This window comes from Zootoca vivipara, chromosome 3 (assembly GCF_965207765.1).
Source record: "Zootoca vivipara chromosome 3, rZooViv2.hap1.1, whole genome shotgun sequence".
NCBI classification, from domain to species: domain Eukaryota; kingdom Metazoa; phylum Chordata; class Lepidosauria; order Squamata; family Lacertidae; genus Zootoca; species Zootoca vivipara.
The window spans coordinates 26,615,611-26,628,137 of record NC_142586.1 but is presented as its reverse complement, the minus strand read 5'-3'; the positions used below and the strand labels follow the sequence as shown (position 1 = coordinate 26,628,137).

Here is a 12,527-nt window from a genome sequence, read left to right as displayed (position 1 = left end):
CCTAGAGCGGAAGAGGCAGACGGAGCGGAAGTTCTCCGACGTGACGGTTGCTACCCGGAAGCAGAACGGGGAGGGGCTTCCCTGTGCTCAGGATTTCCTTGTGGTGGGAATGAAAGGTAGGGGTCCTTTTTGGGTCAAGGAGGGGGATGATGCCCCTGGTGCCCTTTCAGTTCTGCTTAGGGCAGGGTTTTCCTGGCAGGTAACTTTCTCAGTCTCTGGCAGCAAAGCCAACAAAGTGTCTTGTCGCTCCTGAAAAGGCTGACCGACTTATTCAGGTAATATAAAGTTTCATGGAATGGAATCCACATTGCCGGCTTCACGAAGTTCCGTATATTCAAAGGTGGCGAGGATTGTAAGGAGCGAGGTCGGAGAGAAACGAAATGCAGAAAACTCCAGGCAGTGGAAATGATGTTGTTAAAAGGGACCAAGTTGTTTGTTTTTGTTTTCTTTCCTCTTGGCAGGATTTGCGGCGACTGCAACAGCGGCAGCTTTTTTCGCTGTGGTAATGTAGTGAGGTGGAGAAGCTTCATTTACTGTATTTCTGCCTGCGATGTCCGCCGTTGACAGCATAAAGAAGAGAAGGGGGAAAGGGGAAGCACCCCTCTCCTGAAATCATCATGTGGAGAAAGAGTCAGTTCTAAAACGAGCCAGGCTCATTCATTCCATGCTGCAGGTAACGTCAACACCAGTACAGATAGCACTGTAGTTTTTCAGAACACCTTCCTCCATTAATTGTACTTTTAGTGGAGAAATGGGTTCCAACAAAAAACCTGTGTAAACCTGCATGTTAAATATTACGTATTTGGAATATTTACAAACTGTTAAACTATAGAAAATGCCATGGTGATGTACAATAGCAATAAAATGACAACAAATAAAACAGATAAAGAGATATCAAGTATTGCTTGTGTGTCAGCTTGTTCTTCTATGAAAGTCTTTAGAAATAGGAAATTTGTTAGCATCCAATGAAATGTACACAATTTTAAAGGAAAGCATGGTTCTACAAGCATTCATACTGTTAACATTGGAATAGTGACAGTAAACATCGGCTTTTAAATATTTTGAAGAACCTTTGAGTTTGGATATATTTATATTCATTACTAATAAGCAGAGATCACAATCCATTAAATATATATTTTGTTTTTCAGTTTTAAACTTGGCACTGTGGAAACCACAGCTTGACACACATTTAATGTCAGTTGCTTGACTGCCTTTTAACTGGCAGATTTGAACCTCCATAACAAATGTAAATATGCACCTATGAGGTGTTTATGTGTATGTAGAATTGGAGTTATAATGGGGTGGCAAACAGGACTCTCTTTTCATTCTTTACAGTATTCTCGCTGATTCTGTGTCAATTAAAAATGTTCAGAAAAGGAAAAAAGCGGCATAGTAGCAGCAGTTCACAAAGCAGTGAAATCAGTACCAAAAGTAAGGTAAGCAAATTTGGGTATGCCTCCTTGAAAACTGACAAATTTTAAAATATATTCATATCAGTCAGTGGAATGTCTGTCTAAATTCAGAATATTTCCCCCTTCTGTTATCCCTTGTATGACATTGTGGAAGTTTGGCATCTGCTAGATAGTGCATTCAGATGTACATCCTGAAGATATCTAGAATTAGGGTTGAATCTACATTTACAAAAATGTTCACATCTTTTTGTTACACTTGCTATTTCTTCATGCAGACTTGGCATTCAAAATGAGAATAATTGATGTTACTAAAGTCAACCAGCTAAATTAAAAATTGTACATATTTTGTACCATTATGACTAAGAAAAATACAAGTCCTATAAGCATAGATGCAGCCACTGAAAGTGAATTATAAATGATGAAATACTGCTTAGCTTGTGGAATAGAGAGAAAGAAGGAATGTAAAGTGTTCTTATTGTTGAAGGATGTTGTGCTGCAATGTGATGTGTTATTCCGTGGCTGCATTTGGATGTAACAAACTATGGTTTATTGTTATAGGAATAAGCCTTCATTAATCATGTTTGTGGTTTAATTCATGCCTTTAATTCATCAGTTTATAAGAAAGCACACTTTTAAATATCATTTCATAATGCTTTCATATGTATTCTTCCTTATCTAGTCAGTGGATTCCAGTCTTGGTGGGCTTTCGCGATCTAGTACTGTGGCTAGTCTAGATACAGACTCCACAAAAAGTTCAGGTAGGAAATTGATGATGGCCTAAAGACATTCTTTTATTTGTCAGAATGCATCGATGAGTTTCATAACTAATTGGAGCTGTATCTAGAAATGTGAACATGCTGACACAGAACTTTACTAATTTTTAAAACAGAAAACAACTCTGAGTCTGCTGCCTGTTACTTACAAATTATTATATCATCTGTGCATATACAAATAAAATTATGTAATATATACCTTTGCAGTATATGTATCACATTTTTATATTAGATGTCAATCTGTGCGATTTGTTGTCTTTCTGCTGCCTTTACTACTTTGTATAACTTCTGTATCTGGTAGTTCTATGGACAGGCGAAAAGCTAGACAGGACATCAGAATCCTGTTTTGTTCATGATGGAAATTTTACTGGGCAGCTCCTCTGCCTTTGGAAATTTCACTAGAAAGTGTCCATATTTTCAAGCTTACATTTGGTGTAATGTTGTGGCCGTACCACATTCTGAGGTTTCCTTATGCTTCCATGTATCCAAAGCATACAAACACACTTGGTTTTATGCTCTGTATTTGCAGAAACCTCTGGTACCCCAATGCAATAAATTTAAGTCATCCCCCCTGATTCCATTCTGCTTTCTTTCAAGATAAATATTTTAATGTGGTTGGAATAAGCCTGGAGAAAACAACACAAATCACTTTTAAGTGACACTTTTATTTCTTCTTCTTTTTAAGGGACACAATTCAACATTTTGTCATGTTCAGTCCCCATCCTCCCCTCCATATGCTCCCCAAATCTGTCCTAGGGCTTCCTCCAAACCTCTGGAACAGATTTGGGGACAGTGCAAGGGGGGAAGTATAGAGACCACTGTTGCACAACAGAAGTAATTCCAGTTGCAGAGTTATTTAGATGAATACTACATTGAGTCAATTTTAATGGTTGAATGTCCACTAAGTTTGCCAATTGATAAAATGATGGAGTAATGGTTTAAATGTCTGCTTCTTTATAGGCCAGAGCAATAGCAACTCAGATGCTTGTGCAGAATTTAGAGTAAAATATGTCGGTGCCATTGAAAAACTGAAGCTTGATGAAAGCAAGACTTTGGAGGGGCCATTGGACTTGATAAACTACATAGATGTGGCACAGGTAAAGACTGACTTTGGCTATGTTATTACTTATATATTAAAGAGGAACGGGTCCCCTTGGGTCTTTTTATGGGCAAACTGTGGCCCTGGGAAACTATCTTAGTCCAAGCCATCTTTATTTTTAAGAATTGGCTTCCAGTTCTGCTGAGTTCCAGATGACGGTTCCTCACTGGTATTGAAAGCAGGGCTGGGAGGCTGGGAAGTTGGCTGCTTTCGACAACCCTTTTCTTGGTACATTGTAATGTCTAAACATTTGCTGTGGCTGATGATCTCAAGATAGAATAGCTGAGCAAGGGAGTTAAAAAAGGAACATGCTCCAGAAAACTTTGGCTTGTTTTTGAATCACTAGAAAGCATTTATTTCTCTTCTGCTTCAGAAACTTAGCGTGTGTGCAGTCCCTTGGCTTGTGTGGTGAAAAATGAAGTAGCAAAGTGTCTATCACTGTCAATAAACTATCACGGAGCTATTGTCACTCTTTTGACTTATTTTGAAGGCTGTTGCCTCTTATTTATTTACATGAGAACGTACAAGTTGTATGAGACTTGTTTCGTTATCAAACTGTATCTGCCTACAATAATTCCTTTTTGTTTTTTCCCAAAGCAAGATGGAAAGCTACCCTTTGTTCCAGGGGAAGAAGAATTCGTTATGGGAGTTTCCAAGTATGGTATTAAAGTCACAACTTTGGACCAGTATGTAAGTTGCTCCTGATATTCAAATATGCCTTATTCAATTTCTCCAGTAATACCATCTCAGAATATTTCTAACTATAATTGTGGTATGACTTTTTTTCCTGAAGATACCAAAATGGACTTTGAACATACGAAGAATTCCAAGTTCCCAGTTTGGTGTATTGAAATTTAAATCCAACTAATACAGTTCTGTTTTACAGTAATTACCTTTTTCCTGTTAGACATACATTACCATCTTTTTGTAGACATTCTTGACTATATTCTTTATTGCCTTTTGCACAGTTCACTTAATAACAGATTTCTGTATCCAGATTTTTTTTTAAAAGTCAATCAGTTCAAAAGCAGATGGTTTCTGGCTGATGTAGACAATTTCGCTACCTACGAAATAGCTTTATATGTGCTGGGAGGTAGAAAAAGTTATGGGTGACTGCCAAGGGATTTTCTAGATTATTTGGGAAACTTCATAATTTTAAGTTTTGGTAATTTGCAGTTCTGAAAATTGATGTTTTAATTTACTCCTAGGTTGTCTTTTTTGTTTTTGCGATTTATATTGTAATGCCCATTGGCTGCAAGTAATAAGAATCTGACAGACAAATTAACACATGACATTTTCAGGATGTTTTGCATAGACATGCGCTCTACCTAATTGTTCGGATGGTCTGCTATGATGATGGCCTTGGGGCAGGGAAGAGTTTACTGGCTTTAAAGACAACTGATACAAACTATGAAGAGTACAACCTTTGGATATACCAGTGTAATAGTATGGTAAGGTTCATGCTTAATATTACTTTAAAAAACACTTGCTGGATAATTCTAGGTTGACAATAAGTCATAAAATATGCAAAGTGCTATCATATGCTTGTGCCTTATGTCTAGCTACATGGACTGGACCAAAACATGACAAAATGGGTTTGTACCATTGAGGCCTATATAAGGAAATGTTGTGTAGCCAACTTGTAGCACAGGCAGATTTCATGGCTTGGTCTGCCCTCCCATATTTTGCTGCCTGTTTCCCAGATTGCTAGAATAGAGACAGAATTAAGATATAAGCAATTACATGCATATACTAGACAAGTAATACTACCTCCTACTTAAGACATGATCAACTCTTTCTGTGTATAAAATGCAGGAACAAGCACAAGCTATTTGTAAGGTGCTGTCAACAGCCTTTGACTCTGTTTTAACATCTGAGAAGTCCTGAATTTCTACAGCTGCACTTCATGCTGAGAGGAAGTACTGATTACTGTGACTGCAGCAATGGGAGAAGAATGAAAACAAGTATTTTGGAGTAGATGTGAACATTTTTGTTAACTGCTTGAACATACTGTTCAAAGGAATGAAGTGGGTTTTTTTTATAAAAAAAAACAACCATTTGTATGTTTCCCAAACTGTCACTCAAAGCTCAACTGACCGTGCATGAGTTTCTGTGCTAAATATCAAATCTTGTGTTTCAAAGATTTATACCATTTTTGTAAATGAATAAAAAAATGAATAGAAGTTGTGTCTTGCTAAATATGGCCTAATCTGACCACCCCCAGATGCCATTGCTTTTAGCAGTGGCGGCAAAATGGAAAATAAATTAAGGGGGTCGTCAGATAGAGTAGATCTCCCTTTCTGCTGGTGGAGGGGGAAGCCTGCTTCTTGCAAGCTGCCTTGCTGCAGGTATGGAAGCTCACTGCTACCCTGCTGGTAAGTAATGAAACAAAGGGATGTAAAAGAAGGTATATCAAGGGAGTCTTTGAATCACCTGGATACAAAGCCCTCTCTTTCGCATGACATGTCTCCAGCCCAGGGAGGAAAGTATACTGGCCCCAGAGCTTAGCATATCTGTTTGCCTTTCAGTAGATTGGCTGTGTCCTCACATTAAAGAAGAAAGACCCCATCTTCCATTTTCCATCAAGGATGAGCACAGCAGGCTTTGGGTTGGGCAGTTTCTCTACTTTGCATTCTCCTGCTCCCCATACGATTGAACTGGAAATCGTTTAAAGTCTTAGATAAGAGAGAACTCGCATTGAAGGCAAGAGTTTGTCAGCAGTCTTCTGATTTGTCATTAATACATCAAGGCTGAATAGCGGGTAATCACTCATTTTATTCTAGTGTGGCTCATCTATTAAGTGCTTTCACATTCAATTAATAAAAAAAGTCAAGGTGAGGCTTCAAAGCAGTTTATTTTTCCAGTCAAGTGACTGGCTTAACGTAAGTGAAATTAATCATGCTCCAATTATAAATCACTGCATCCAGACACTAAAAATAAGAATTGATTTAGGTTATACAATATATACAGTTGCTCTGCAACTAAACAATCAAAACCATCACGTTGAAAATTATACATCTCAAGTAGCATTCTGAACTGCATTTTAGGTGTCTTATACTCCTTTTTTAAACATTTAAACAAAAGTAATCTTACATGCTCACTAACAGTTTGTTGAACACCATCATCCCTGTTGTCAGCTGTGAAAGAAGACCTGAACATTTTAGCACCTGTCATTCCTAAAAATGCAGAGTGTCTCCTATTTAATTGGGTGAAATAGTGCCACGGAAACAAAAAACGAACTCTTGAAACAGTCTTGCGTTACAAGCCTAGTGTCTGCACACTGTAGTGTGAAAAAATACTCTTACTCAAAATCTTTTAGTGGCCACTATTTAAGATTTTTCCAAAACAGCTGAAAGCTTACACACTATATGGCTGGGTTCTAAACATCTAAGGCTTTAGGAATATTCAAGTCTGAGTTGAAAATCCCCTGGGTTTCACAAGATGTTTGCCAGAAGGCGCAACTTTCATCTGGGTTCACACAGCTATTTGTGCATTTCCTTGGATTCTGGCCAATGTGAAATTTAAGGGCCACATAAGCTTCCAAAGCCTATGCCTATCCTGCATATTGTATTAACTAAGATTCTGTGTCAAAAAATACTATACATGTGAGTTGTGCAAAGTAATGTGCCAATTTATTTGCTAGTTTACTAGGAATACAAACATAACCAATAGTGTCAGTAGCCAAACTGAATTCATCAGCAGCCAAATAAACTTGTAGTGGCAAAGTATTTTTTTTTCTAATATACATATATATTTAGTGGGAACTTTGAATATGCAGACTTAGCTTTAAAACTTGCAATAAGCATCTCGAAACATTCCAGTTTGTCCCCATATACAATGCAACAGCTTGTACGAAAGTGAGTTTTACTATAAGCCCACTGGTTTGCACCCGCAGATCTGACAAGTTGCTTCAAATGTACCACTTTAGCAAGGCAGTTTGAGATACAGCATCCCATCCCAAATATAAATATACCAATTGGCCTGTTTTCCCCCCATCTGTTTCAACCTATGCTAGCCAATATGTACATAATTTCTGTGTCAGAAATTCAAAGTTCTCTTGATAAATCTAGAGATACAATAGTCACAAAACTTGTGATGAAAGCCAATGTGACCTGGACGTTGATATTCTAATCCTATGCTACCAGTGCACAGTTTCGGTAGCATATGCAAAGTAAAAACCGTTAACAATTATCACAATATACAAACATTTTTGTAATATTCTGCAATAGTCTACCAATTTGGAATTATGAAATCTATTCACAATTATTAACAGTGTTAACTACCATGTTCAGGAACAGAAGTACACAGTGTGCATCTGCAAAGAAATAAGGAATTGCTTGCAAGACAGAAGTGTGTACGTTAATACAGAGGGTGTTTGGATCAATACCCTACTACATTGTCCCACGACAATAGTCTTAGGTGTGAACATAGCCACCGTGGTTGTTTTTTAAAAATAAAAATAATGCTAGAGAACACATTTTTTTGTGTTCGAAGAAAAGAACTGCAACAAAAATTTCAGCAAATGTGTAATCCACATTTATTTACCAATAATTTTGTCCTGGGTTTTGTTACCTCGATGACTCTTTAAGAATAGAATAAAATATACATTAAATGTATATTTTGTATAGAAAAGTATGACCTCGTATTCCTCATATTTACAAATTTGAGGTAAACAGATTCAGGGTTTAAAGTAAATATCTACATCCAATTATTAAAATATCTCTTTAATGGGCCTTTCTAGACAAACTTTTTCATATGATCCAAGTATGGAAATACTCGTTTTTTGGGGGGGCTAGCGTGAGCATGTTGCATTTCTCCACATTCGAACAGCTTGAAAAACAACATTTCCTTCTAGAGTTTATGCCCACAGATCACAGGAGGCAGCCCTGTTACTAGTATGGACAAATGGCAGAAACTGGATATATGGCAGGTTCTGTTTCTGCCTGCGTTCTTTTATGACAATTCCATGGAAAGAAGAGGCTCAGAGGCTTTCTCCCCCTGGCCTAACGAGTCAGGGGAAACAGACTTTGGAATAACTTTTCCCTTGAGGGGATAAACAACAGAGCTGCAGCATGTACTTCTGCATGGGTCTGTGTCTTCCTTATCATATATGTAGAAGAAGTAGGCAGGGGACTCACAAGCATGCTCTTCTTTCCTGGCTGCATAAATTGATGACTCTTCCCCATCCCTTTGTCTATGGGACAGTATATCAGATCCTAATAGCACCTACATTAGGTGTTTGGGCCCCATTAGTGCTGTCACAGGAAAATGCACTGGGGCTTACTCATAGAGAAATATTTGCTAGGGTTTGGTTGTTAGATCTGAATCCCTTTAATTGTTGCTCGGGCAACAGATTTTGGTCCCTGGTTGGACTCAAGCTTTGCAAAACCTTTTAAAGCATTCTGCCCAGCTAAGGGTTGTTGGCAGGTATATAATTATCACTCACATGGAGTGCCTACAGCAAATCCCAATGCAATCAAAATCAATGAGGCTTCAGTAGGAGAATTATTGTGCTGGAAGAGCGAGCCCAGTCCTTTGTGGATGATGCTTATGTCTTGCCTGAAAACACAAGCCACCAAGTATCAGAGACAAGCAGCCTGAAAATCTCTGTGTTCTGCCCTTTGTTACTACTTAGTGCTCTTTTAGGACTTCTTTGTACTTTTGCAATGTAGTCAAGTACTCCACCCTCAAGTCCGCCAAGCTCTTCAACTTAGCCAATCAATGGATGTGGACGAGGAATCAAGAGATGGGCAGATTTTCTAGCCTCATGTTTTTGTAGTGTACTGAGTAAAAAGTGGAAGTAACTGCCACTCTTAAAACTGAGTTTTCACTGCAGCTACATTGTCCTGTGACAGGTCTCAAAGACACTGAGTGCAAACAAAGATCAGATATGCATTAGAGGCACCTGAAATTGGTACTGAAATGTAATATATTAGTGCAGTTAGGCCATTAATCTCTCTGCTAGTCTACCCACTTTTAAAATTCTAAACCCTGTGGTGTGCATCAGAAATTCCCTTATTTGCTGAAGAGATAAGCTCTGGTGCACAGGTTAGTGAGAAAGTCTAAAAGGGAGATTTGAAATCAGTTTCACATATATTTTTTCTGTTGCGTTAATGGTTGTGGTTTTTTTTAATGGTCTTCCAGAATTCACAATGAAAATAGTTCAAGTGGATCTGCCTACTACAAAGTAAATCTTCCTTGGGCGATTCAAAAACCTTAAGTTCCATTGTATGAATTGCCACAACAAAGAGTACACAGTGGTGTATCATTCATGAAGCATCCTGGTGGAGCATCTAATTCCAGGCAGAGAGCTCCAGTGATACCTGGAAATGCAAAGTCTCTCCACCTGCAACGAGCAGTTTAATCAACAATAAAGTGCACAAATGATACAGGGAAAGCTCCTTTGTGGTTAGGATCTCCATCAATATGCCCAATCTGGAAAAGACAGAACATTTTTAAGAATTAAAAGGGTGAAGCTTGTCTCTATCCAATTAGTGGTCACAGAAAGTTGCCCTCCACTGTACTAGTTGCAACCATGTGCAATTGCCCCCCCCCAACAACAAGTCTTTAGTAATAAAATAAAAAAGCTATACAGTCGAACGCCTTGGGAGTTGAACGTTTCGGCTCCTGAACGATCAAAAACCAGAAGTGAGTGTTCCGGTTTTTGAACGTTTTTTTGGAAGCCGAACGAACCGATGGGGCTTCCGATTGGCTGCAGGAGCTTCCGGCGGCCAATCAGAAGCTGCACTTTGGAAGTCCAATGTTTCAGAAGTCGAATGGACTTCCAGAACGGATTCTGTTCGACTTCTGAGGTACAACTGTAGTTTCTTTACTATTAAACAATAAAGAGAAACCAGACAATGCTGCTTTTATGTGCAAACTATTCAGAGGATAGGCTGAAACAAAATAAATAAAGAATAGACAGTAAGAACAAATGCAATTTTTCATTTAAAAACAAAGGTTTATTATTATTTCCTTCAAATTTTCACCAAAAGTATGCAAATTCAAAGTTCGCTTATTTCCAGTGGAATGATATTTCTTAAGAACTACTGGTCCTGACTGTAATAAACTGATTGATTGATCTTCCTTAAGAGGCCCAAGTGATATATGACACAAGACAATAATAAGGGGAAGATATATATATTTATTCTCTGTTCTTAAGTTTGCTTAGTTAAACTCCTTTTTGAGAAAAAACAAACCTTTAAAATGCAAAACTAGTTGTGCGATTCTTTGGATCCTGGCTTAAGAGGAAGGGACTGTATACATTATAGATAACAAACTGGGTTTTCTGAAACAACGGTGTTTTGCAATATTCTTTTTTCACCATATGTGTTTCTGCAGAAAGGATGAGTTTCAAAAATCTGTATGGTTCAAATTCAACTGAAATAACACTGCTCCTCAATATTGCTTTCAGTGGATACCTGAACAGCGATTCAGTTCTGCTGATTGTTAAGAGATAAGTTCCTACCAACACACACACACACACACACACACACACACACACACACACACACACACACACCATACACACTACAGCCCTTGGCATGATTTAGCTAATAAATACTTACCCACCACTCCTGATCTTCCTCACCGTCAACTATGATGATATCGCCCTCTGAAAATGTAAGCTCGTCTGGGTTATCAGCTACGCAGTTATAAATGGCTTTTACTCTCTTGGGCTTTGTTTTTGACTGCAATACAGGGGTGAACAAAAAGAGAAGAGCAACGTGTTGGAAACATAAGTCAGGTAAAAGAGAAAATACCATTAGCTGCAGTGAGAGGACAGCAGTTCACCACTTTTAGTCTACAAGAAGCTCAGGTAGCAGAAAATAGGAAGGCAGATAATTGATCCATTTAGCTTAGTACACTGAGAGGCAGCGGTTCTCCAGGGTTTCAGACTGAGGTGTTTCTTGGCCCTACCCAGAGATTGTACCTGTCACCTGCTGCATGCAAAGCATGTCTGAACACAACCCGCCTCCCTACAAAAATTTCCGTACAGATATGCACACATGTTTAAAATCATCCCAATAAACGTGTCTGATCTAAAATGTGTATCATGCTTTGCTATTGACAAATTACAAAGGGGCTCCCTCGTGCGCCACTACTTAATACATGCAGCAAAATAACCTACGAAGCTGCCCTCAGTGCTTTTGACTTTCAGAACAATTAATCTGGAGGTCCCGCTTCGGGTTTTAATGCACATTAAGAGGGCATGCTATCACAAACAGGCATTTCATTACGTGTACAAACAGCTCCCTGAACATTCGTGCACAGCGGAGCAGACATGTAGGACCTTCCAACAAGGCAGAGTGCGCTCTCAATTAGGTGCTTGATCTTTTCAAAGCAGTGACAAAAATGTTAAGGCCAAGACTTGTTACGTTAACCCCTGAGGTGCCAGTAGATCAAATTGTTTGGGAAATAAGAATGACACCAGGAAGCTAGCACGAGGCATCTAGGAGAACACCCACCTTCTATAATATTTTTTAATGGCGCCATTCGATCTTCTTGAAATAATGCAACCCATGGAATAATAACCAGAAATTCATGGTATTTTCAGCCTACAGTATTTGTTTTATTACCTACCATAGTTAAGTTTTCTGGTCAGCTTACAATGGCAATAAAAAAATAACTCGCGTAAGGGTAATTGATCTGGCAAATGCCTCTGCCAGCAGGAGGATGAGGGAGGTAATTTCTGCAGATTCCCCTGAAGCCAATTTTTAAGGGGCAATGGCGCTTAAGTATGAGTAGACATGGCACATACTGTTTGTAGGTTATTTAGCGGACTTGGTTTAAAGCTGAATTCATCTAGCTAATGTCCTTTAGCGGAGGCCTGTACTAAAGCTTCAGCTAAGATGATTTACCAAGATCTTTTTAGCTAAAGCTCTTTAGCTCATTCTATATCCTCTCTCTCCCCCCCCCCCGCTTTCTCTCTTTCACACATACGCAAACAAATATTATGGGTTGACTTTTGTAGTTGGCATGAGCTAGGAATCAAATGAAACTAGGTTATCTGAAAGGGCCCAGTGTACAAGGGACCCCTAAGTGAAGAGTATTTGCAGCTCACCCAACAAAAGTTGTTGGTTGTTTACAGCTATGCCACACAAACGTAGTTTCTAAGAAGCAATTTTTATAAAAGGACCCAGGTAATCTGAAGAAGTTGCTCACCCCTTTTGGAACGATCAGATTCCACACAGTGCCTTTATTACCAACGTAAAGAGCTGCCAAACACAAAACAGATTGATC

At 38.7% G+C, this 12,527-nt stretch overlaps 2 protein-coding genes across 6 annotated transcripts in view; one reads left to right on the top strand and one right to left on the bottom strand.

The window, feature by feature from the left end:
- The first annotated feature begins 62 nt into the window (after window positions 1-62).
- ITGB1BP1 (integrin subunit beta 1 binding protein 1) lies at window positions 63-5,467 on the top strand. 2 transcript variants are annotated; one of them, XM_035109877.3, is made up of 8 exons: window positions 63-116; window positions 462-673; window positions 1,336-1,436; window positions 2,092-2,170; window positions 3,146-3,282; window positions 3,882-3,974; window positions 4,586-4,735; window positions 5,100-5,467. In XM_035109877.3, exons 3-8 carry the CDS (start codon window positions 1,365-1,367, stop codon window positions 5,169-5,171), a joined length of 603 nt encoding a protein of 200 aa, XP_034965768.1. In that variant the 5' UTR covers window positions 63-116; window positions 462-673; window positions 1,336-1,364; the 3' UTR covers window positions 5,172-5,467. The 2 variants fall into 2 exon arrangements, with proteins under 2 accessions (XP_034965768.1, XP_088521839.1); XM_088665713.1 differs by having other exon boundaries at window positions 63-275.
- A 652-nt stretch (window positions 5,468-6,119) lies between these two features.
- Window positions 6,120-12,527, bottom strand: part of ASAP2 (ArfGAP with SH3 domain, ankyrin repeat and PH domain 2) — a 97,114-nt gene continuing 90,706 nt past the window's right edge. For all 4 annotated transcript variants that reach the window (XM_035109873.3, XM_035109871.3, XM_035109874.3 and 1 more), the window contains 2 exons: window positions 10,853-10,975; window positions 6,120-9,719 (listed from right to left, as the gene is read on the bottom strand). In XM_035109873.3, the coding sequence (XP_034965764.3) occupies window positions 9,645-9,719; window positions 10,853-10,975 (198 nt within the window). In that variant the 3' untranslated portion in view covers window positions 6,120-9,644. The remainder of the gene's footprint in view (window positions 9,720-10,852; window positions 10,976-12,527) is intronic.

Excerpts from the sequence above, each read along its gene's own strand:
- ITGB1BP1 (XM_035109877.3), top strand. The coding sequence starts at position 1,365 with ATGTTCAGAAAAGGAAAAAAGCGGCATAGTAGCAGCAGTTCACAAAGC. Across the intron at positions 3,283-3,881 it reads ACTACATAGATGTGGCACAG|CAAGATGGAAAGCTACCCTT; the intron begins GTAAAGACTGAC and ends TTTTTCCCAAAG. Across the intron at positions 3,975-4,585 it reads TCACAACTTTGGACCAGTAT|GATGTTTTGCATAGACATGC; the intron begins GTAAGTTGCTCC and ends TGACATTTTCAG.